Below are 27,193 nucleotides of genomic sequence, written 5' to 3'. Positions count from 1 at the left end.
GTGGAGGTCCCAGCACCAATCTGCAAGTTACCCCCTACCTTTTGAATAATGGAAACTTAAAGGTCCCGGAGGTCAGACCCCACTGATCCTGAAGGTATCCTATGTATATACCAGCACTATATACTGCTCTCTGTATACTTCTCTGTTTATTGTGTTGCTTTTGTTCTGTTACTTTTTGGCCGCCCTCTGGTTTTCCCTCCTGCACTTGTTTTTTTGCATCCCTATCTGCAGCAGCCCTGATAGCCGCAGCCTCTGCCTAAAAACAGTTCCTGTTATCTGTAAACTTGTGCGCCCCTCCCCTCCTCTATGATCCACTGACACATGTTTTTCCTCTACAGAGGTCAGGAAACTGACGGTGCAAGAGGAGCCCTGCGCCCGCAGCCTGCAAACACTGCACAGCACCAGCCGCAGCCCAGGAGGGACCTAGGACCATGTCCACACCTGGTGAGAGCGCCACTCCTAGCTGTAAGTTTGCGCACATGACCTCAGACACACGTCTTAACCTCTTCACTGCCGCAGATACAGTTACAGATGCCACTCAGGGTCCCCCGGCATCAGAGCCGGGTCATGAGGCTTGCAATCTAGCAGTCAGGAAGTTAGGTCACATGTCACCAGTTACAGGGTTCCCACCATACTTGCATAACGTAACAAAATATCCCAGTACTGTAACTAGTTCATGCCCTGATATGCGGCTATGGCTATGACTAAGGCTTTAGAATGTAACCCCCACCCTCAGACCCAGTGACACGCACGTTCGGCTCTGCTAAGCATGCGTGTTATGTATGTATGTGTAATGTTCTTGCATTTGTACAGTATTGTCCAGACGCATAACTGGGCCCCTATTTACCTTGTGCCATTTAGAATACTGGGACCTTTGTGGCCCCCTCACCGTCCAGAGCCCGATAGTGACGGCTACCACTATAGTCACGCCCCTGGTTAAAGGAGTTGTCCAGGAATTATAGCAAACTCAGGGATGCCGGGGTGGGTGAAAAACCAAAACCAAACCAAACCTACAAAAATACTGAGCTATCCCATGCTATCCCTTGTATATTCCCTGTCCCCTTTCCCTCCTGTGCCAGGACTCGCCGGGCCAGGAGCAGAGACTGACGGACTACTCAGACCGGTCACTGGTCTCAGGGGTCACTGGAGAGAGACTGTGATGTCGCTCATGATCCTGTCAGCACAGGAACTAAAAGGGACCGGGACTGTACAACGGCGAGTCGGGGATATGACTTTATTTCAGGGGCCAGCCATCCATGCATTTGATCTAATTCCAGAACATCCCCTTTAAGCAAGAATTTCCATAAATAGCCCCCTCCAGTGGTGCCCTAGGAAACTGCCCATTCTGCCTACCCCCCACATTCTGCACATGGCTCCCGACAGTCCAGTGTTTCCGGTCCAGCCCTGCGTCGTTGGATCCCTCAGTGAAACTCTCCAATGGGGACCCATGTGCAGATGTGAACCCCGGACCTGCAGGCAAATAGGTGCCAGTCATGTTGGATTTTCTTTCCTCCTCCATAGACATAACAGCAATAGAGATATATGAAGCGAAGAGTAGAACGGCGCAGGAAGTTGTTGATTTTCTTTTTTTTTTTTTTTTTTTTTAGAAATCCTAAAAATATTCCAAAATTTTTGCAGAGGATTGAAAGAACGAGATCCAGGGGGGAGGGGGAGATGTTGGGTCTTAGTGCAGGGGGATTTATCTGTGTGTAGAATTACCAGGCGGTGTGCAAAACTCTAGACACATGCCAGGGCTGTCACACTCCAGTTGAATTCTCCGATTTGACCCAGGGTAACGCACGCCAAGGCTGCATCTAGAGATTTCCAGGCTGAAATCCCAACGAGACTGCGGCTGTCAATCACAAGGCTGGAAATGTCTGCATTATTGGAGGGAATGTGGATAGAACACGTGTTATCTGTGTGTAGGAAAGCTGAGTGATCACCAAGGCACACATTAGCATATATTACCATATGAGGTGCAGGAGAGGCATCACTAGGCTCATCTGTCATTCCGAATTCTCGGGAAGTGACGGCCTATGTGGTCGATATATCTGTAGCTATGGTTCCTATTACATCTGCAGATATCTCTGCTCCATCTGCTGAGGCACGGTGTCCTGAGATTACATGTTTAACCCATTCATTGCCAGCTCTGAGAGACCCTTCCCAGAGACTTGTTGGATGCAGATTTTGGTAAGTGCATAGACTTCTGTGCAGGTTTGGTGATGGATCCCAGGGCAGGGCTGGCCGCCGTATACATGTATCATGAGTGTGAATGACTGAGATAACGCCATACGGTTCTGTGTCTGCAGATAAGGAAACAACCAGCACTGCAAAAATATAGCCTGACTACTGACATGTATATATGTAGCAGAGCTGAAATCGTCATGAAAGGAGTTGGGGGAAGAGGTGATACAAGTGGCTTGTCTCTGCAGGTGACCGCCCGGGGGAGCAATGTTATCCGTGTAGACTCTTGTCATCCTGTAGTGTCAGTGTTTTAACTGGACAGAGCGCAGTAGTAACTGGTGACCGTAGATAGTAGCCTTCACTTGTATGGAACCGCTGGGCCGATGATCTCATAGGAATGGCTGAGAATGCGCCGCCCTATTCACATGAGACATCTGTGCGTTCCGTTTCTTGCAATCGCTGGCCCTCCCAGCAGTCAGACCCCCAGCGATCAGACATAGATGTAAGTGGATGTGACTTGAACCCATTGCTGACATTTGCCGTGATAGTACAGTGACTGCTGGCACATTCAATATGCGCAGCAGGGGGCGCCACTGAATTACACAGTAGAGACCCAGTGACAATGCCCACTATCAAAAATCCTCTCTGATCACAGGTATTAACCCTTCAAGGCATCTGATATCCCACAGAGCATGGAAAGCTAGAAGTCAGCTACACTCGTATATATATTTATATTAAGACATTGCTGCCAGAATAGGATGGTGCCACTCTCAGTATGGAAACACCTGGCGGATCCCATTGCAGTATATATTAGTATGTGATAGTATATATTATAGTCTGTGGTGTCCGCCGGTCTCCATGTGTAACCGCTGGTCCGACTCTTCCTTCCCCGGCAGACCCGAATGGCGAAGAGCCCAGCGCAGATGTGACCCAACCTGCACTGATACATTGTAACATAATAACATAATTGGTGACGGTTACATTCTGAGGGGGGGCACCGTGAGCCCTCCACAACTGCTCAATCTGAAAAACAGAGATTGTGTTTTTGCTGCCCCCTTCGGTGAGTTGTAAGAAGACAATGCAGAGCCCAATGTGTCGCATCTGCCATATTGTTTTCTCCTATGATGTGATGACATTCGCTGCCGTCGCTGTTGTCCCGCTATCCTCGGAGCAGCTGCCGCGTTTGGGTTTATTGGTCCTTTTAATAACCAGGAGAGGAGCGCGTCGGGGGCAGCCGTAGCGCTGCGGTGATTGATGCTGCGCTCCCCTCGTCGCCGTATGTTCAGTTTTCGCCATCCTCCCATGTACACAGTCCTGGGGCTCGGGGTACACGGATCCGCACATTGTAGCATCACACTCAATTAGCTCCCATCTGTCCCGCGCCCGCCGCAACGTCAATCTTCCCACTAATACAAACAGGATCTTCCTGCTTCCTTCCTCGCTGCGGATCCGGGGGGTCAGGGCACTCAATAGAGACAAGTATTTCCCCGCAAATCTTCAGCTCTCCCCATCTTAAGGTTTTCAAAATTCTCTTCATCCCTTTTTCAGGGAAATCTGCTCCTAGGACAGCTGGGTAACAACCTATATGGTCACTGCTGCCACTCCCACAGACCTGGAGAGTAAGTCTGCCCATCTATACAGACACTCCAGGTCAGGCATTTATTTCTGCATATGAGGCAGTTTTGCTTTTCAGGAACCTGGGAAAGCTGGATGATAAAATGCGCAGGGTCTTTATCCTACATCACCCAGCTTTCCTGAATTTGGGTTGTAGGACTTCCTACTCATGCTGCCAGATTATAGCAGGAGAAGGTATCTCTATGTAAATAAGTAGATCAGGACTCAGGGAAAGATGGATACTTCTGTAATGATGCCCATATTACTTGTCATCCAGCTTTCTGAGAATCTAGAATAGAAAATCCACCCAGATCTGCTGTCAATGAGGGAGAAGTTACTGAACTACTGGATAATTACCATTTCAGGAACCTGGAAAAGCAGGATATGTGTCCGGGTCATACTAGAGATCACCCAGCTTTCCCAGTATTCAGAGTTACGAGTCTTTCTACTCATACAGACAGTTTATAGCAGATTAGGACTCTCTACGTAAATACAATAGGTTGATATATCTTTCAGGAACCTGAGAAAGATGATGATGCCCAGATTGCTTGTCATCCAGCTTTCTGAGAGTCCAGAAGAGTAAATTTGTAAATCCACTGCCATTGAGAGTGAAGAGTATATTACTGAACTACTGGCTAGAGTTACCATTCAGGAGTCTGAGAAAGCTGAATGATAGCGAGTGTTACGCCATATGGAGGAAGGTATCGCTATAGGATTAGGCAGAGCTGTAATGGTGTCCACCCAGCTTTCCCAAACATTCCCAATGTATGAGAGCAGAGGAGGGTATGTAATACTGTAGGTAGGGTTACCATTCAGAAGTCTGAGAAAGCTGGATGCTGGCCATATTCTGCGTCACACAGCTTTCCTAGTGTCCTGAATAGTAACCGATCTACTCCTTGGTCTGAGAGCAGAGGAGTGTGCAGGACCTAATATTGTAGGTGGGTTTACCATTCAGGAGTCTGAGAAAGCAGAGAACGGTATAATGTCTCTACATCGCTAGGTAGCCGGGCCCTTTAGGAGGCTGAGAAAGCTGGGTGATGTGGTGGCCACATTATTACCAATGCAAGAAATTTGTGCTGGGAAATTTTTGGGTGTTGGTTCAGGAAAATATGTAGTGAAGACGAACCCTCTGCTGTGAACAGTCACAGGGTCACGGCTCCCCTCTGCTCTCCTGCCAACATGTGAGAAAGCGCAAGCTCTTGGGGTAAGGAGTTAATAAGAAAGAAGGAAGGGCCATTAACATGCATCAATCTGAATATGACAATGATCAGATGCAGCAGAGCTGAGTGTGTCAGATTTTGCAGAGCACAATGTGTTAGATGCAGCAGAGCTGAGTGTGTAAGAAGCTCCAGAGGGGATCATGTCAAATGTAACGGAGTCCTGTGATGTTGTAGATACGAGTGTGTCAGAAGCAGTAAGACGAAGTGTCAGATGTAGCAGTGCTCACCCAGCGTCAGATAACCAGCACTACTAAGGTGGCCATTTGTGATTTTTGGCTATGCCGAGCCCTCTCTTCTATTCATGCTCCTGTACAAAGTGGATGAGATGTAATTGTGCCGAGTTTGTCATTAGTTATCTCTTGTTGATCTGTGTTCTTATGTAAGACAAGTACAAGCCTATTATATCATATAGAATGCCAGGTTTGGCTCTGCTACATCCAGACACTACACCAGGAGACCCAGAGACTTCTGTCCCTCCATCTGCTCTTCACAGCTAATTACACAACATTAACGTCGTTATCAGAATCATTTAACGAATCCGACCTCAAGTTATCTCTGCCATTCTGATAAAACGTTCTCCATGACGCACAGGATAGGTGTGTGCCGCCATATACGTATTGTCTCCATATTCCGGGACGTCACAACGTATTGTAACCTGCTACATGTACAGGAGATAGAAGGAGAAAATCTCCCCAGGCCGCAACGTCCCAGCACCAACAGGTACCATGTTACAGGCGGAGGCCGACAGCACACACGGGACGGCGCAGGACAGCTGTCAGCAAACCTGATCCATAATTAACTATGTTTACTATACCGTATATTCCTGGAGACGCCTGCGGGTGTAACAAGCCCCGCACCCCACAAATACTGAGCCAGCGCACCCAACCGTCACTCATCATAAACTACACAGACAAACACCGGAGTCATGTACAAGGAGAGCAGAACGTGCCGGAGAGACAGCGAAATTATCCCTAGTATTATAGTAGTTATAGTCTTGTACATAGGAGGTAGTATTATAGTAGTTATATTCTTGTACATAGGAGTAGTATTATAGTAGTTATAGTCTTGTACATAGGAGGTAGTATTATAGTAGTTATATTCTTGTACATAGGAGCAGTATTATAGTAGTTATATTCTTGTACATAGGAATAGTATTATAGTAGTTATATTCTTGTACATAGGAGTAGTATTATAGTAGTTATATTCTTGTACATAGGAGGTAAAATTATAGTAGTTATATTCTTGTACATAGGAGTAGTATTATAGTAGTTATATTCTTGTACATAGGAGTAGTATTATAGTAGTTATATTCTTGTACATAGGAGCAGTATTATAGTAGTTATAGTCTTGTACATAGGAGTAGTATTATAGTAGCTATATTCTTGTACATAGGAGCAGTATTATAGTGGTTATATTCTTGTATATAGGAGCAGTATTATAGTAGTTATATTCTTGTACATAGGAGCAGTATTATAGTAGTTATATTCTTGTACATAGGAGGTAGTATTATAGTAGTTATATTCTTGTACATAGGAGGTAGTATTATAGTAGTTATATTCTTGTATATAGGAGGTAGTATTATAGTAGTTATATTCTTGTACATAAGAGGTAGTATTATAGTAGTTATATTCTTGTACATAGGAGTAGTATTATAGTAGTTATATTCTTGTACATAGGAGGTAGTATTATAGTAGTTATATTCTTGTACACAGGAGCAGTATTATAGTAGTTATATTCTTGTACATAAGAGGTAGTATTATAGTAGTTATATTCTTGTACATAGGAGTAGTATTATAGTAGTTATATTCTTGTACATAGGAGTAGTATTATAGTAGTTATATTCTTGTACATAGGAGTAGTATTATAGTAGTTATATTTTTGTACATAGGAGGTAGTATTATAGTAGTTATATTCTTGTACATAGGAGTAGTATTATAGTAGTTATATTCTTGTACATAGGAACAGTATTATAGTAGTTATATTCTTGTACATAGGAGTAGTATTATAGTAGTTATATTCTTGTATATAGGAGTAGTATTATAGTAGTTATATTCTTGTACATAGGAGTAGTATTATAGTAGTTATATTCTTGTACATAGGAGCAGTATTATAGTAGTTATATTCTTGTACATAGGAGTAGTATTATAGTAGTTATATTCTTGTACATAGGAGTAGTATTATAGTAGTTATATTCTTGTACATAGGAGTAGTATTATAGTAGTTAGATTCTTGTACATAGGAGCAGTATTATAGTAGTTATATTCTTGTACATAGGAGTAATATTATAGTAGTTAGATTCTTGTACATAGGAGCAGTATTATAGTAGTTATAGTCTTGTACATAGGAGTAGTATTATAGTAGTTAGATTCTTGTACATAGGAGCAGTATTATAGTAGTTATATTCTTGTACATAGGAGTAGTATTATAGTAGTTATATTCTTGTACACAGGAGCAGTATTATAGTAGTTATATTCTTGTACATAAGAGGTAGTATTATAGTAGTTATATTCTTGTACATAAGAGTAGTATTATAGTAGTTATATTCTTGGATATAGGAGTAGTATTATAGTAGTTATATTCTAGTACATAGGAGGTAGTATTATAATAGTTATATTCTTGTACATAGGAGTAGTATTATAGTAGTTATATTTTTGTACATAGGAGTAGTATTATAGCAGTTATATTCTTGTACACAGGAGCAGTATTATAGTAGTTATATTCTTGTACATAAGAGGTAGTATTATAGTAGTTATATTCTTGTACATAGGAGTAGTATTATAGTAGTTATATTCTTGTACATAGGCAGTATTATAGTAGTTATATTCTTGTACATAAGAGTAGTATTATAGTAGTTATATTCTTGTACATAGGAGTAGTATTATAGTAGTTATATTCTTGTACATAGGAGTAGTATTATAGTAGTTATATTCTTGTACACAGGAGCAGTATTATAGTGGTTATATTCTTGTATATAGGAGCAGTATTATAGAAGTTATATTCTTGTACGTAGGAATAGTATTATAGTAGTTATATTCTTGTACACAGGAGCAGTATTATAGTAGTTATATTCTTCTACATAAAAGGTAGTATTATAGTAGTTATATTCTTGTACATAGGAGTAGTATTATAGTAGTTATCTTCTTGTACATAGGAGCAGTATTATAGTAGTTATAGTCTTGTACATAGGAGCAGTATTGTAGTAGTTATATTCTTGTACATAGGAGCAGTATTATAGTAGTTATATTCTTGTACATAGGAGCAGTATTATAGTGGTTATATTCTTGTATATAGGAGCAGTATTATAGAAGTTATATTCTTGTACATAGGAGTAGTATTATAGTAGTTATATTCTTGTATATAGGAGTAGTATTATAGTAGTTATATTTTTGTACACAGGAGCAGCATTATAGTAGTTATATTCTTGTACATAAGAGTTAGTATTATAGTAGTTATATTCTTGTACATAAGAGTAGTATTATAGTAGTTATATTCTTGTACATAGGAGTAGTATTATAGTAGTTATATTCTTGTACATAGGCAGTATTATAGTAGTTATATTCTTGTACATAGGAGCAGTATTATAGTAGTTATATTCTTGTATATAGGAGTAGTATTATAGAAGTTATATTCTTGTAAATAGGAGTAGTATTATAGTAGTTATATTCTTGTATATAGGAGTAGTATTATAGAAGTTTTATTCTTGTACATAGGAGTAGTATTATAGTAGTTATATTCTTGTATATAGGAGTAGTATTATAGAAGTTATATTCTTGTACATAGGAATAGTATTATAGTAGTTATATTCTTGTACACAGGAGCAGTATTATAGTAGTTATATTCTTGTACATAAGAGGTAGTATTATAGTAGTTATATTCTTGTAAATAGGAGTAGTATTATAGTAGTTATATTCTTGTACATAAGAGGTAGTATTATAGTAGTTATATTCTTGTACATAGGAGTAGTATTATAGTAGTTATATTCTTGTACATAGGCAGTATTATAGTAGTTATATTCTTGTACATAGGAGCAGTATTATAGTAGTTATATTCTTGTATATAGGAGTAGTATTATAGAAGTTATATTCTTGTACATAGGAATAGTATTATAGTAGTTATATTCTTGTACACAGGAGCAGTATTATAGTAGATATATTCTTGTACATAGGAGGCAGTATTATAGTAGTTATATTCTTGTAGACAGGAGGTAGTATTATAGTAGTTATATTCTTGTACATATGAGCAGTATTATAGTAGTTATATTCTTGTACATAGGAGTAGTATTATAGTAGTAATATTCTTGTACATACGAGTAGTATTATAGTAGTTATATTCTTGTACATAGGAGTAGTATTATAGTAGTTATAGTCTTGTACATAGGAGCAGTATTATAGTAGTTATATTCTTGTACATAGGCAGTATTATAGTAGTTATATTCTTGTACATAGGAGCAGTATTATAGTAGTTATATTCTTGTACATAGTAGTATTATAGTAGTTATATTCTTGTACATAGGGAGTAGTATTATAGTAGTTATATTCTTGTATATAGGAGTAGTATTATAGAAGTTATATTCTTGTACATAGGAGTAGTATTATAGTAGTTATATTCTTGTATATAGGGGGTAGTATTATAGTAGTTATATTCTTGTACATAGGAGTAGTAATATAGTAGTTATATTCTTGTACATGGGAGTAGTATTATAGTAGTTATATTCTTGTACACAGGAGGTAGTATTATAGTAGTTATATTCTTGTACATATGAGCAGTATTATAGTAGTTATATTCTTGTACACAGGAGGTAGTATTATAGTAGTTATATTCTTGTACATATGAGCAGTATTATAGTAGTTATATTCTTGTACATAGGAGTATTATTATAGTAGTTATATTCTTGTACATAGGAGTAGTATTATAGTAGTTATATTCTTGTACATAGGAGTAGTATTATAGTAGTAATATTCTTGTACATAGGAGTAGTATTATAGTAGTTATATTCTTGTACATAGGAGGTAGTATTATAGTAGTTATATTCTTGTACATAAGAGGTAGTATTATAGTAGTTATATTCTTGTACATAAGAGTAGTATTATAGTAGTTATATTCTTGTACATAAGAGGTAGTATTATAGTAGTTATATTCTTGTACATAGGAGTAGTATTATAGTAGTTATATTCTTGTACATAGGAGCAGTATTATAGTAGTTATATTCTTGTACATAGGAGCAGTATTATAGTAGTTATATTCTTGTACATAGGAATAGTATTATAGCAGTTATATTCTTGTATATAGGAGTAGTATTATAGAAGTTATATTCTTGTACATAGGAATAGTATTATAGTAGTTATATTCTTGTACACAGGAGCAGTATTATAGTAGTTATATTCTTGTACATAAGAGGTAGTATTATAGTAGTTATATTCTTGTACATAGGAGTAGTATTATAGTAGTTATATTCTTGTACATAAGAGGTAGTATTATAGTAGTTATATTCTTGTACATAGGAGTAGTATTATAGTAGTTATATTCTTGTACATAGGCAGTATTGTAGTAGTTATATTCTTGTACATAGGAGCAGTATTATAGTAGTTATATTCTTGTATATAGGAGTAGTGTTATAGAAGTTATATTCTTGTACATAGGAATAGTATTATAGTAGTTATATTCTTGTACACAGGAGCAGTATTATAGTAGATATATTCTTGTACATAGGAGGCAGTATTATAGTAGTTATATTCTTGTACATAGGAGGTAGTATTATAGTAGTTATATTCTTGTACATATGAGCAGTATTATAGTAGTTATATTCTTGTACATAGGAGTAGTATTATAGTAGTAATATTCTTGTACACAGGAGGTAGTATTATAGTAGTTATATTCTTGTACATATGAGCAGTATTATAGTAGTTATATTCTTGTACACAGGAGGTAGTATTATAGTAGTTATATTCTTGTACATATGAGCAGTATTATAGTAGTTATATTCTTGTACATAGGAGTATTATTATAGTAGTTATATTCTTGTACATAGGAGTAGTATTATAGTAGTTATATTCTTGTACATAGGAGTAGTATTATAGTAGTAATATTCTTGTACATAGGAGTAGTATTATAGTAGTTATATTCTTGTACATAGGAGGTAGTATTATAGTAGTTATATTCTTGTACATAAGAGGTAGTATTATAGTAGTTATATTCTTGTACATAAGAGTAGTATTATAGTAGTTATATTCTTGTACATAAGAGGTAGTATTATAGTAGTTATATTCTTGTACATAGGAGTAGTATTATAGTAGTTATATTCTTGTACATAGGAGCAGTATTATAGTAGTTATATTCTTGTACATAGGAGCAGTATTATAGTAGTTATATTCTTGTACATAGGAATAGTATTATAGCAGTTATATTCTTGTATATAGGAGTAGTATTATAGAAGTTATATTCTTGTACATAGGAATAGTATTATAGTAGTTATATTCTTGTACACAGGAGCAGTATTATAGTAGTTATATTCTTGTACATAAGAGGTAGTATTATAGTAGTTATATTCTTGTACATAGGAGTAGTATTATAGTAGTTATATTCTTGTACATAAGAGGTAGTATTATAGTAGTTATATTCTTGTACATAGGAGTAGTATTATAGTAGTTATATTCTTGTACATAGGCAGTATTGTAGTAGTTATATTCTTGTACATAGGAGCAGTATTATAGTAGTTATATTCTTGTATATAGGAGTAGTGTTATAGAAGTTATATTCTTGTACATAGGAATAGTATTATAGTAGTTATATTCTTGTACACAGGAGCAGTATTATAGTAGATATATTCTTGTACATAGGAGGCAGTATTATAGTAGTTATATTCTTGTACATAGGAGGTAGTATTATAGTAGTTATATTCTTGTACATATGAGCAGTATTATAGTAGTTATATTCTTGTACATAGGAGTAGTATTATAGTAGTAATATTCTTGTACATAGGAGTAGTATTATAGTAGTTATATTCTTGTACATAGGAGTAGTATTATAGTAGTTATATTCTTGTACATAGGAGCAGTATTATAGTAGTTATATTCTTGTACATAGGAATAGTATTATAGCAGTTATATTCTTGTATATAGGAGTAGTATTATAGAAGTTATATTCTTGTACATAGGAATAGTATTATAGTAGTTATATTCTTGTACACAGGAGCAGTATTATAGTAGTTATATTCTTGTACATAAGAGGTAGTATTATAGTAGTTATATTCTTGTACATAGGAGTAGTATTATAGTAGTTATATTCTTGTACATAAGAGGTAGTATTATAGTAGTTATATTCTTGTACATAGGAGTAGTATTATAGTAGTTATATTCTTGTACATAGGCAGTATTGTAGTAGTTATATTCTTGTACATAGGAGCAGTATTATAGTAGTTATATTCTTGTATATAGGAGTAGTGTTATAGAAGTTATATTCTTGTACATAGGAATAGTATTATAGTAGTTATATTCTTGTACACAGGAGCAGTATTATAGTAGATATATTCTTGTACATAGGAGGCAGTATTATAGTAGTTATATTCTTGTACATAGGAGGTAGTATTATAGTAGTTATATTCTTGTACATATGAGCAGTATTATAGTAGTTATATTCTTGTACATAGGAGTAGTATTATAGTAGTAATATTCTTGTACATAGGAGTAGTATTATAGTAGTTATATTCTTGTACATAGGAGTAGTATTATAGTAGTTATATTCTTGTACATAGGAGCAGTATTATAGTAGTTATAGTCTTGTACATAGGAGCAGTATTATAGTAGTTATATTCTTGTAAATAGGAGCAGTATTATAGTATTTATATTCTTGTACATAGTAGTATTATAGTAGTTATGTTCTTGTACATAGGGAGTAGTATTATAGTAGTTATATTCTTGTATATAGGAGTAGTATTATAGAAGTTATATTCTTGTACATAGGAATAGTATTATAGTAGTTATATTCTTGTACATAGGAGTAGTATTATAGTAGTTATATTCTTGTACATAGGAGTAGTATTATAGTAGTTATATTCTTGTACATATGCAGTATTATAGTAGTTATATTCTTGTACATATGAGCAGTATTATAGTAGTTATATTCTTGTACATAGGAGTAGTATTATAGTAGTTATATTCTTGTACATAGGAGTAGTATTATAGTAGTAATATTCTTGTACATAGGAGTAGTATTATAGTAGTTATATTCGTGTACATAGGAGCAGTATTATAGTAGTTATATTCTTGTACATATGAGCAGTATTATAGTAGTTATATTCTTGTACATAGGAGTAGTATTATAGTAGTAATATTCTTGTACATAGGAGTAGTATTATAGTAGTTATATTCGTGTACATAGGAGCAGTATTATAGTAGGTATATTCTTGTACATAGGAGGGAGTATTATAGTAGTTATATTCTTGTACATAGGAGGTAGTATTATAGTAGTTATATTCTTGTACATAGGAGTAGTATTATAGTAGTTATATTCTTGTACATAGGAGCAGTATTATAGTAGTAATATTCTTGTACATAGGAGTAGTATTATAGTAGTTATATTCTTGTACATAAGAGGTAGTATTATAGTAGTTATATTCTTGTACATAGGAGTAGTATTATAGTAGTTATATTCTTGTACATAGGCAGTATTGTAGTAGTTATATTCTTGTACATAGGAGCAGTATTATAGTAGTTATATTCTTGTACATAGGAGTAGTATTATAGTAGTTATATTCTTGTACATAGGAGTAGTATTATAGTAGTAATATTCTTGTACATAGGAGTAGTATTATAGTAGTTATATTCGTGTACATAGGAGCAGTATTATAGTAGGTATATTCTTGTACATAGGAGGGAGTATTATAGTAGTTATATTCTTGTACATAGGAGGTAGTATTATAGTAGTTATATTCTTGTACATAGGAGTAGTATTATAGTAGTTATATTCTTGTACATAGGAGCAGTATTATAGTAGTAATATTCTTGTACATAGGAGTAGTATTATAGTAGTTATATTCTTGTACATAGGAGGTAGTATTATAGTAGTTATATTCTTGTACATAGGAGGTAGTATTATAGTAGTTATATTCTTGTACATAGGAGTAGTATTATAGTAGTTATATTCTTGTACATAGGAGTAGTATTATAGTAGTTATATTCTTGTACATAGGAGTAGTATTATAGTAGTTATATTCTTGTACATAGGAGCAGTATTATAGTAGGTATATTCTTGTACATAGGAGGTAGTATTATAGTAGTTATATTCTTGTACATAGGAGGTAGTATTATAGTAGTTATATTCTTGTACATAGGAGCAGTATTATAGTAGTTATATTCTTGTACATAGGAGCAGTATTATAGTAGTTATATTCTTGTACATAGGAATAGTATTATAGTAGTTATATTCTTGTACATAGGAGGTAGTATTATAATAGTTATATTCCTGTACATAGGGGGCAGTATTACTCTGTTTTTAGCAATTCTAGAGTCCACACAAGGGACATAATCACTAACCAGACACCATGATGTTCTCCTGATAGTGATTCTCATTCAGTTTGGGCTTTGGGCCTGTTCACATCAGGATACAAGGACTCGTGTGCTGTGCTGTAGCTCCACCCCCTGGTTCGTTAGCGGTATAATCTTTGTTGTATATTTTGTATTGATTACAATCAGGTATTTTATATGGGCTCTACATGCTGGCTCTGGATTACATGGCTGCAGATATAATCGCGCTCGCACAGCTGCTGGTGATATCACGTCTCGCGGCGTTGTCTGGTCATTTGCCGGATGCCGTCACGCATTCCTGATAACTGCGGCTGACTTGGAAAGGTCTCATTTTCCATTCTTTTGAACACTTTGAGCTAAATGCATAAAACATCCCAGGGGTCTTTTTTTCCATTAGTTCATAAAATTAATAGTCTAAATTCAATTAAAGCTGGCGGAGACCTGGAGGGCACGGTGCCCAGAGGAAGAGGGCAAGGAACAGACAAGACAATATAATTTCTCACCCCCCCTGGCCTCCGTAAAAGACGTTTTCCCCACTGATTTTCCGGGTCTGTCTTCTTAACCTTCTGCTTATTAACTGAGATTGTAATAAAAAGCAAGTGAAGAACTGAGAAGAAGACATCAAGAAAGTAGATGGAACAGGTGAGGGGTCTAGAATGGGAACGTGTGGGATTGGATGATATGGAGTATCTGCACCAGAATACTAACACTGCCCTGTGCTCATCAATAGTCGTGTCTTATGTGCTGAAGCAGAAGTTTGTGCTTCAGAGCTGCTCTTTGTACACTGGCTGGGGATGTTTCTATTATAGGCAGCCATATTGCATGGATGTCATTTGTCATGTGACCACTTGCCTGCCAATATTTTACCCTTATGCCTGTATATTATGGAGCCCCAGCCTCAAGTGGGGGACGGCAATATTTCTGTTGCTGGTTTGACCCCATAGACATAAGGCTTTCAGCAGATTTTCTACCATGGCTGGTTCTGGTCCCCGGGGTTTACACACACTTTTACCACAACCGATTACACGGCCTATCATCATCTGACTCTATCTGCGGCTCTGCAGGGTCTTCTTCTCCGGGTTTCTCAAGCTGTATCCTGTACCCTACTGCCGCCTCCTGCTGTACACCGACATCTGTTCCAGCACTGAGGGGGTTAAGTGTAAAATTTCTGCTTCCTTCTTCACCTAATGAGCTTTCCTTCCTAATGACATGGCCCCCTGCCATCAGTGTACAGTGCAGCAGAGGTATTAAGGACTCAGACACATGTCTCTTATCTCTCTTGCTTGACTTTATTTCCAGTAGCTTCTGATAACTCCCAAGGAGGAGCTGAGCTGTTTATCAGCTGTGTGCAGGAGCAGAGGGGAGGCAGAAGAGATGAGGAAGCGGGAGAGGAGGGAGGAAGAAGAAGAAGAGGGGAGGCAGAAGAGATGAGGAAGCGGGAGAGGAGGGAGGAAGAAGAAGAGGGGAGGCAGAAGAGATGAGGAAGCGGGAGAGGAGGGAGGAAGAAGAGATGAGGAAGCGGGAGAGGAGAGAGGAAGAAGAAGAAGAGGGGAGGCAGAAGAAGAGATGAGGAAGTGGGAGAGGAGGGAGGAAGAAGAAGAGGGGAGGCAGAAGAGATGAGGAAGCGGGAGAGGAGGGAGGAAGAAGAGATGAGGAAGCGGGAGAGGAGGGAGGAAGAAGAAGAAGAAGAGGGGAGGCAGAAGAGATGAGGAAGCGGGAGAGGAGGGAGGAAGAAGAAGAGGGGAGGCAGAAGAGATGAGGAAGCGGGAGAGGAGGGAGGAAGAAGAGATGAGGAAGCGGGAGAGGAGGGAGGAAGAAGAAGAAGAGGGGAGGCAGAAGAAGAGATGAGGAAGTGGGAGAGGAGGGAGGAAGAAGAAGAGGGGAGGCAGAAGAGATGAGGAAGCGGGAGAGGAGGGAGGCAGAAGAGATGAGGAAGTGGGAGAGGAGGGAGGAAGAAGAAGAAGAGGGGAGTCAGGAGGAGAGGAGGAAGCGGGAGAGGAGGGAGGAAGAAGAGGGGAACAGGAGAGAGGAGGAAGCGGGAGAGGAAGAAGAGGGGAGGCAGGAGAGAGGAGGGAGGAAGAGCAAGAAGCGAGGAAGCAGAAGAAGAGGGGAGGCAGGAGAGAGGAGGAAGTGGCAGAGAAAGGAGGAAGAAGAAAAGAGGAAGCAGAAGAAGAGGGGAGCAAGAGAGAAGAGGAAACGGGAGGGGAGGGAGGAAGAAGAGGGGAGGCAGGAGAGAGGAGGAAGCGGCAGAGGAGGGAGGAAGAAGAGGGGAGGCAGAAGAGATGGAGAAGTGGGAGAGGAGGGAGGAAGAAGAAGCGAGGAAGCAGAAGAAGAGGGGAGGCAGGAGAGAGGAGGAAGTGGCAGAGGAGGGAGTAAGAAGAAGAGGGGAAGCAGAAGAAGAGGGGAGGCAGGAGAGAAGAGGAAGCGGCAGAGGAGGGAGGAAGAAGAAGAAGAGAGGAAGCAGAAGAGGGGCAGCAGGATAGAGGAGGAAGCGGGAGAGGAGGGAGGAAGAAGAAGCGAGGAAGCAGAAGAAGAGGGGAGGCAGGAGAGAGGAGGAAGTGGCAGAGGAGGGAGTAAGAAGAAGAGGGGAAGCAGAAGAAGAGAGGAGGCAGGAGAGAAGAGGAAGCGGCAGAGGAGGGAGGAAGAAGAAGAAGAGAGGAAGCAGAAGAGGGGCAGCAGGATAGAGGAGGAAGCGGGAGAGGAGGGAGGAAGAAGAAGCGAGGAAGCAGAAGAAGAGGGGAGGCAGGAGAGAGGAGGAAGCAGGAGAGGAGGGAGGAAGCAGAAGAAGAGGGGAGGCAGAAGAGATGAGGAAGCGGGAGAGGAGGGAGGAAGAAGAAGAAGAGGGGAGGCAGAAGAGATGAGGAAGCGGGAGAGGAGAAAACATGAGAGAAGAGACAGTAGAGATGAAGAAGAGGAGGGAGGAAAAAAGAGAAGAAACAGAAGAAGAGGGGAGAGGAGAGAAGCAGAAGAGTAGAAGAGGTGGGTGAGAAGGAGGAAAGGATGTAGGAGAGATGAAGAAGCAGAGAGGAAGCAGGAATAGAGAGAAGGAAGGAGGAAAAGAGTCAGGAGAAGACAGGGCAAGAAGAAAATGAAGAAGGGAGACATGAGCAAAGGAGAGGGGAGTCAGGAAAGATGGGAAAGCAAGACAATGAAAATGAACGAGGGAGCCGAAGTAGAGAGGAGTCATGAGAACCCTCATAGGAACCTATTTCAAGCAGGTGAGGACAGGGAGCACTGCTCACTCACTGTACAAAGTGTCCTGATGACTTTAGATACTGCTGTTTTCCCCCTTGAAGTGTATATGGCAAGGCTGCAGTACAGTGAGTAAGCATTACTAATAGCCCCGCCATCACTGAGCAGCCCATCTGCGGGGGAGCTGGACATCAGCCTCTTATAGATCTACTATTGATGGCCAATCTTAAGGATAAGTCAGCAATATTAGAAAGTGGATAATCCCTTTAAGGAATGTTCATATATAAGGATCCAAGTGAGGAGCTCTCTCCATATACTTTTTCATAAAATATTCCCCTTTATGATGGAAATAGTTGGTGCAGCCCCAGGGATCCCCGTCACTATACAGAATACTGCGATTGTCTACAGCGACCTATATCCTTCCTATGATGAGCAGAGATCACGGCATGTGGAGGAGCCTCCTCTTACTGCTCATGGCCTGAGAGTGAAGCTGCGGGGAGTTTTGCTTCCTCGCAGCAGTCTTGCTTTCTGGCTGGGTTGCTTTTCTTTATACAGTTCCCTTTTGTAACATTGTAGTTTGTAGCTTTATGGTACAGATTGGATATAGAATCTACTTATACAATATTACGTGTACGGTATGGGAAGAGCGGCCGGATGGAAGGACACATGACCAGCGTATGATCGGCCTCATAGGACGTCTTCATCCTTCCCATGGGAACAGGGATCTTTTGTCCAGAAATATCAGTCTGAATTGTGTGAAAGATAAAAATGTGTATTCTAGTAACATCAAACCCGACACCCGGAAATGAAAAGGCTCAGCTAGACACGAAGCGAGAAGATAATACGATGCCAAAAAAAAGTCTAATAAGTTTCATTTCTAGTTTTCATTGTTTCAGTATATCTGCTTGCAGGCAGTGAATATAACGTTATAGGGACATGGACACAATAAGGATTTACCTACAGAAAATCCACATGTATATGCACAGACAGAGGCGTAACCTAAATACATTGACACGCGGCACATTGTAAAATCTTAAGCATAGGTCAATTTTTGTACAAAAAAACAAAAATCTGCACCATGTTTATGAGCGATAGAATATTTCATTGACTATAATGCTATAATGCTAATGAATTAATATGCAGATTTTCTCCATTTGCACATATCTGTCATCACATGCGTCTACCTTTAAGCCTAATGCCTATGGCCGAGCTGTTACTCACTGACCAGGTACATGGGGCCGGGGGAGGGGGGGGGATGACATGGCAGTGAATAATGGCCATGGGACGGATGTGTTGGAATTGGCAATCACATGACTATTGTAGAACCCAGGACTGTCACCGCGTCTGTCCACATGGCAATAGCTCGGTCCGTGCCGATGGACAAAGTCAGAGAAAGTCAGGTGTGTTGACACTGTGAAAAAAGGGCCATTAAAAAACCAGCAATGTGAATAGGGATCAATACATATACAATCAATCAATCAAATACATATGAATGTATGACGGACTTTGCAAATAACATTGTATTAGTATAATCTGTTTTTCATGAGCGAAACACGACAGCATAAATAGTTTTGAGTGATAGATCCATAGATAATAGGTATGAGATAGATAGATAGATAGATAGATAGATAGGAGATAGATAGATAGATAGATAGATAGGAGATAGATAGATAGATAGATAGATAGATAGATAGATAGATAGATAGATAGGAGATAGATAGATAGATAGATAGATAGATAGATAGATAGATAGGAGATAGATAGATAGATAGATAGATAGATAGATAGGAGATAGATAGATAGATGATAGATAGATAGATAGATAGATAGATAGATAGATAGATAGATAGATAGATAGGAGATAGATAGATAGATAGGAGATAGATAGATAGATAGATAGATAGATAGATAGATAGATAGATAGATAGGAGATAGATAGATAGGAGATAGATAGATAGATAGATAGATAGATAGATAGATAATAGATAGATAGATAGATAGATAGATAGATAGATAGGAGATAGACAGATAGATAGATAGATAGATAGATAGATAGATAGGAGATAGATAGATAGATAGATAGATAGATAGGAGATAGATAGATAGATAGATAGATAGATAGATAGGAGATGGATAGATAGATAGATAGATAGATAGATAGATAGGAGATAGATAGATAGATAGATAGGAGATAGATAGATAGATAGATAGATAGATAGGAGATAGATAGATAGATAGATAGATAGATAGATAGGAGATAGATAGATAGATAGATAGGAGATAGATAGATAGATAGATAGATAGATAGGAGATATATAGATAGATAGATAGATAGATAGATAGATAGATAGATAGATAGGAGATAGATAGATAGATAGATAGATAGATAGATAGGAGATAGATAGATAGGAGATAGATAGATAGATAGATAGATAGATAGATAGATAGATAGATAAATAGATAGATAGATGATAGATAGATAGATAGATAGATAGATAGATAGGAGATAGATAGATAGATAGATAGATAGGAGATAGATAGATGGATAGATAGATAGATAGATAGATAGATAGGAGATAGATAGATAGATAGATAGATAGATAGGAGATAGATAGATGGATAGATAGATAGATAGATAGATAGATAGATAGATAGGAGATAGATAGATAGATAGATAGATAGATAATAGATAGATAGATAGATAGATAGATAGATAGATAGATAGATAGATAGATAGGAGATAGATAGATAGGAGATAGATAGATAGGAGATAGATAGATAGATAGATAGATAGATAGATAGATAGATAGGAGATGGATAGATAGATAGATAGATAGATAGATAGATAGGAGATAGACAGATAGATAGATAGATAGATAGATAGGAGATAGATAGATAGATAGATAGATAGATAGGAGATAGATAGATAGATAGATAGATAGATAGGAGATAGATAGATAGATAGATAGATAGATAGATAGATAGATAGATAGATAGGAGATAGAGAGATAGATAGATAGATAGATAGATAGATAGGAGATAGATAGATAGATAGATAGATAGATAGATAGATAGATAATAGATAGATAGATAGATAGATAGATAGATAGATAGATAGATAGATAGGAGATAGATAGATAGGAGATAGATAGATAGGAGATAGATAGATAGATAGATAGATAGATAGATAGATAGATAGATAGATAGGAGATGGATAGATAGATAGATAGATAGATAGATAGGAGATAGACAGATAGATAGATAGATAGATAGATAGATAGGAGATAGATAGATAGATAGATAGATAGGAGATAGATAGATAGATAGATAGATAGATAGATAGATAGATAGATAGATAGATAGATAGGAGATAGATAGATAGATAGATAGATAGGAGATAGAGAGATAGATAGATAGATAGATAGATAGGAGATAGATAGATAGATAGATAGATAGATAGATAGATAGATAGATAGGAGATAGATAGATAGATAGATAGATAGATAGGAGATAGATAGATAGATAGATAGATAGATAGATAGATAGATAGATAGATCCGGTTATTGGGGCTTATACTTGTACATTGTATCTTCTCTCCTCCTATGTAATGATGAGAGTGACTTGGCCTTTCCCCTCCTGACATGCGGTGACTTCTCTATGAATACAATCTTATGATTTCCTGAAGACCAGAACGTTCCGCGCTTTTACATATCAGACAGGATCCAACTCTTTCCGTGTAATTAAAGCTTTCATCAAGTAAAGTAATAAAGCGTCGCCGCGATGTGAAATTATTATTAGAAGTGGGGCGGCCGCTTTTCCTCCAGAATGACAATATTTTCCTGAAACCATCTGTAGTACAGCGGTTCTCGCTGCCCGCGCCGCCACCTGCTGCCAATCACTTGTCACCCGCGGCGCAGTCACCGCCAAGACACAACTTATTTATCTCATTTCTATTTTTGGTGTCGTGTATAATACCATTTTGTCGTGTTTTTGGCACGCAGCTTTTTTTTGGCAGTCCCAGACTCGCTTCTTTCTTCCAGCATGTTGTGACACCCGGAGAGCAGATTCTTCGTTATTAATCATGGAGACCCTCAGCCGCTCAGGAAAATGAACCGTGGAAATTGTGCAAATTATTCAACAATTAACTCTTTAGATGTCGTCACACTTTGGACATTATCTTTCATGGCTTGAAGGGTCGATGACGTTGCAACAAACTTTACCAATGAAATATAATGTAATATATCTATTAGAGAAAAGTGCTTTTTCCCCCCACTTTTCAGACTTTTCCTCCTCCTCCATTTACTCTGAAAGGGAACCCGTCAGGGCGATTTTCAACACTTAACCAACCATAGGTTCCTATGCATCGGGGTTTAGTGTCCCCATATCGGCCCCATGTCGTGCATGAGGGGTAGGTGTCAGCTTCAGTGCACATGCAGTTATGCACAGGTCATCAATATGACATCTGCGAGGGTCCGACACTCGAGACCCCCACAGATCAGATACTCCAGAGCAGCACAGCGCCCAGTAATGTCTATATGGCAGGAGCCGTTCCGCTCGCTCACCGTACACATTATAGGTGCGGTCCCGGAGTATCTGATCTGGAGGGGCCTCATTGTCGGACCTTTGCACCTTTAATATTAATGGCCTGTACTAAGGATAGACCATCAATAATAACAAGTGAATATGTTACCAGAATTACATAGGAAGATCCATAATGTTGTTATTTTCAGATATTACGCCCTGTAAAGTGCTGCTAGCGGTGCTGAGTTTGCTCCGTTATTCCGCAACCTATCTATGTAACCTCTCCCTGGAGTTCACAGTAAATAACCTTCTCTTTTCTGATGTCTTCGCAGCTCCAGACAGTCCCAGCAGTGGAATAAATGCCGCCATCATTGGAGGTAAGACCACCGACTTCAATCTAATAGCCAATGCCTGCAGTAATGTCATCGCCATCTGATGCAGCAGTCCAGTATTACATCTCATAGGTCATTTGTTCCCGGATATTCCAGGTATAATGTTAGAATGGCGCCACCTGCTGTTAGTATGAATAGCCCTGGATGTGTCCTTCTCAGTTTTTGTGTCTCATGGACACACATGCTCAGTCTTGCTTCTCTCTCAGCTTCTTCAGTATTCTCTGCTAGTCAGAGGAGATACTGAGCAAGTGCAATGGCAGTAATGCCGTCTCCCTCTCTTATCACTTGCTCAGCATCTCCTTTGGCAGGCACAGAGGACTCTGCAGGTTCAGCAGCACCCGGCTGTATATGCCAGGGATCCCTTGCAAGAAGCAGAACTGAGCAGGTGCGTCCACCCTGGTTCATTCATAGAGGAGGACTCAGAAAGGCGTTTCACTGCTAACAGTAGGTGGCGCTAATGTAAAATGATTCCTGAATTATCAGAGGATATAAGAATCATGGGCCAAGCACTTGACTGCAGCACAATCCATCCCTCCAGTCTGCACCAATGGCCTTGTTGTGACCTATCTGTACCAGCCAGCGGTCATTACCAAATTATCAGCCTCCTAATATTAATCCCAGCTGGTCTGATGGTTTACTGGGCAGGTGGGAGGCCGAGATCTAAGACCCCACCAGTGCTCAATGTCTGGGAGATCGATGATTAGAACAAACAGCAAAACTTAGGTTACATTGTATCATGGTATATATATATTCCATACGTTCAGACTTTACCACATTGTTTTCTGTTACAAAGTCACGTTTTACAATATCATTCTACAGTATTATTGTATCTTATAGATTCTGTGACATCCTATTGTGTTCTGTTATATTGTTCTTAGCATTCTATAACACATTATATATTATATTACTTTATACAATCATTATTTTAGGCAAAATAATAAAAAGATAAAATAAAAAATAAAATAAAAAAACAATAACATGTTGCTATATTATATTTAGTATATTACATGTTATTGTCTTTAATATTCTACAATGTGACATTATATTACATTATAGTCATTATTTTCTTCTTATACAGTCAGTATATGACATTATTCTATATCATGTGTGATACATATTCTATAACATTACATTACACTGCTTTGTATTACATTATATTTCATATCACATCGTATTATATTACTTTAGAAAGTTATTGTATGCGATATAAAATAATAGATCTATACACTTTGCTATATTGTATTTAACATTTGTTCCATTGTGTTACCTTGTATTAAATATTTATTCAATTACAGTATATTACATTAACTATCTCCTATTTTTTGCGATAATATAGAAAATACATTATATAATATGTTCGATAGATTCTATTATATTATACTATTCTGTTACATGACTGTATTTTATATCCCATTATATACATTATTCATATTATTTATATTCTATGTAATATATTGCATTATATTATACTATATTATATCGGTACTCTCTTACATTATGTTACAGTATTTTGGATCAAATTTCATCATGTTATATTACTGATTTTACATTATAATACATTGTGACACTGTCTACAATAGTAAATCTAGGCCACTTACTGCAGCAGCAGAATAGTGAGCGCAGCTCTGGAGTATAATACAGGATAAGTAATGTAATGTATGTACACAGTGACTGCAGCAGCAGAATAGTGAGCGCAGCTCTGGAGTATAATACAGGATAGGTAATGTAATGTATGTACACAGTGACTGTACCAGCAGAATAGTGAGCGCAGCTCTGGAGTATAATACAGGATAAGTAATGTAATGTATGTACACAGTGACTGTACCAGCAGAATAGTGAGCGCAGCTCTGGAGTATAATACAGGATAAGTAATGTAATGTATGTACACAGTGACTGTACCAGCAGAATAGTGAACGCAGCTCTGGAGTATAATACAGGATAAGTAATGTAATGTATGTACACAGTGACTGTACAAGCAGAATAGTGAGCGCTGCTCTGGAGTATAATACAGGATAAGTAATGTAATGTATGTACACAGTGACTGCACCAGCAGAATAGTGAGCGCAGCTCTGGAGTATAATACAGGATAAGTAATGTAATGTATGTACACAGTGACTGCACCAGCAGAATAGTGAGCGCAGCTCTGGAGTATAATACAGGATAAGTAATGTAATGTATGTACACAGTGACTGCACCAGCAGAATAGTGAGCGCAGCTCTGGGGTATAATACAGGATAAGTAATGTAATGTATGTACACAGTGACTGTACCAGCAGAATAGTGAGCGCAGCTCTGGGGTATAATACAGGATAAGTAATGTAATGTATGTACACAGTGACTGTACCAGCAGAATAGTGAGCGCAGCTCTGGAGTATAATACAGGATAAGTAATGTAATGTATGTACACAGTGACTGCACAGGCAGAATAGTGAGCGCAGCTCTGGAGTATAATACAGGATAAGTAATGTAATGTATGTACACAGTGACTGCACCAGCAGAATAGTGAGCGCAGCTCTGGAGTATAATACAGGATAAGTAATGTAATGTATGTACACAGTGACTGCACCAGCAGAATAGTGAGCGCAGCTCTGGGGTATAATACAGGATAAGTAATGTAATGTATGTACACAGTGACTGTACCAGCAGAATAGTGAGCGCAGCTCTGGGGTATAATACAGGATAAGTAATGTAATGTATGTACACAGTGACTGTACCAGCAGAATAGTGAGCGCAGCTCTGGAGTATAATACAGGATAAGTAATGTAATGTATGTACACAGTGACCAGCAGAATAGTGAGCGCAGCTCTGCAGTATAATACAGGATAAGTAATGTAATGTATGTACACAGTGACTGTACCAGCAGAATAGTGAGCGCAGCTCTGGAGTATAATACAGGATAAGTAATGTAATGTATGTACACAGTGACCAGCAGAATAGTGAGCGCAGCTCTGGAGTATAATACAGGATAAGTAATGTAATGTATGTACAAAGTGACTGCACCAGCAGAATAGTGAGCGCAGCTCTGGGGTATAATACAGGATAAGTAATGTAATGTATGTACACAGTGACTGCACCAGCAGAATAGTGAGCGCAGCTCTGGAGTATAATACAGGATAAGTAATGTAATGTATGTACACAGTGACTGTACCAGCAGAATAGTGAGCGCAGCTCTGGAGTATAATACAGGATAAGTAATGTAATGTATATACACAGTGACTGCACCAGCAGAATAGTGAGTGCAGCTCTGGAGTATAATACAGGATAAGTACTGTAATGTATGTACACAGTGACTGCACCAGCAGAATAGTGAGCGCAGCTCTGGAGTATAATACAGGATAAGTAATGTAATGTATGTACACAGTGACTGTACCAGCAGAATAGTGAGCGCAGCTCTGGAGCATAATACAGGATAAGTAATGTAATGTATGTACACAGTGACTGCACCAGCAGAATAGTGAGCGCAGCTCTGGAGTATAATACAGGATGCAACTCGGGATCAGTAGATTTCATGAAATAATTTTATATTATGATGTCATACTATTTTATGTTGTGTGTTATAGTAATGTTACATTGTATTATATTGTTTAGTTCCTTTGAATATTTTCCTTTGCATTTTATATTCTAATCAGAGAACTGTTATTATTTCTTGCCTTTCCTCCCCAGGCACTGTGGCCGCTGTGGTCATCGTTGTTATCCTTCTTGTCATTGCCCTTCTACGTTACCTGTACCGACAAAAGGGGACATACCGCACCAATGAGGACAAGGGCTCTGAATTTGCAGAAAACTCAGATGTGGCTCTGAAAAACGACCCGTCCCTGCAGGAGGCAATAGATGAATCTAAAAAGGAATATTTTATTTGAGCGGCGGCCGATGCCATTGTGATGTTCCGCTCACAAGGGTCTTTATAGGGAGTTTACACTACGGCGCTGTCTAAGGAGAGCGCCATATCTGAGATTTATACATACAAGCAGATACTTTATATCTCAGGGGGATGATCACTAACACTCTGGATTACGTACTGGAAAATCTGTTTTTGACACTGGGAGCATCCATCTACAAGGCCGAGCGGCCGCTGAGGTATTCGCCATGGAGCCTCCGGGCACAAAAGCTGAGGAATTAATGGAGCGTTAAACTCCGGATCTGTTCTTAATGGCCATATCCGAAGCTGCAACAATTTGTTAATAGAGAAAAGCATAAAAGTATCATCATTATACCTGGAACCTGCAATAGCACAATATCTTCATGAGATCTCCTGGCGCATGTTGTCACTTATCCGCCCATTACATTCACCCAGCCGACTGCTACACTGTGACGATGCAGGACAGATGTTACATCCGAAATACCATATAGTGAATAGTTATTGTTTTTTGTTCTTATCAATTGTTATGTATTTAAAGTGTCTCTGAATCCCTTAATGACAATACACTGTTTATAAATATAGAAAGCATCTACATTAACAGCTGATCCACATTACATTACTTATCCTGTATTATACTCCAGAGCTGCGCTCACTATTCTGCTGGTGCAGTCACTGTGTACATACATTACTT

At 38.3% G+C, this 27,193-nt stretch overlaps 1 protein-coding gene across 2 annotated transcripts; it reads left to right on the top strand.

Annotated features, from left to right (window-relative positions):
* Nucleotides 1–27,193, top strand: GYPC (glycophorin C (Gerbich blood group)). 2 transcript variants are annotated; one of them, XM_075285759.1, is made up of 4 exons: nt 1–94; nt 339–444; nt 22,585–22,629; nt 26,307–27,193. In XM_075285759.1, the coding sequence occupies exons 2-4, from the start codon at nt 432–434 to the stop codon at nt 26,501–26,503; spliced, it is 255 nt and encodes an 84-aa protein (XP_075141860.1). In that variant the 5' UTR covers nt 1–94; nt 339–431; the 3' UTR covers nt 26,504–27,193. The 2 variants fall into 2 exon arrangements, with proteins under 2 accessions (XP_075141860.1, XP_075141859.1); XM_075285758.1 differs by having other exon boundaries at nt 2–94; nt 339–465.

The sequence above is a fragment of the Leptodactylus fuscus genome, chromosome 8 (assembly GCF_031893055.1).
Source record: "Leptodactylus fuscus isolate aLepFus1 chromosome 8, aLepFus1.hap2, whole genome shotgun sequence".
Lineage (NCBI taxonomy): Eukaryota > Metazoa > Chordata > Amphibia > Anura > Leptodactylidae > Leptodactylus > Leptodactylus fuscus.
The sequence above is the reverse complement of the archived record's forward strand: the minus strand, read 5'-3'. Positions and strand labels throughout refer to the sequence as shown.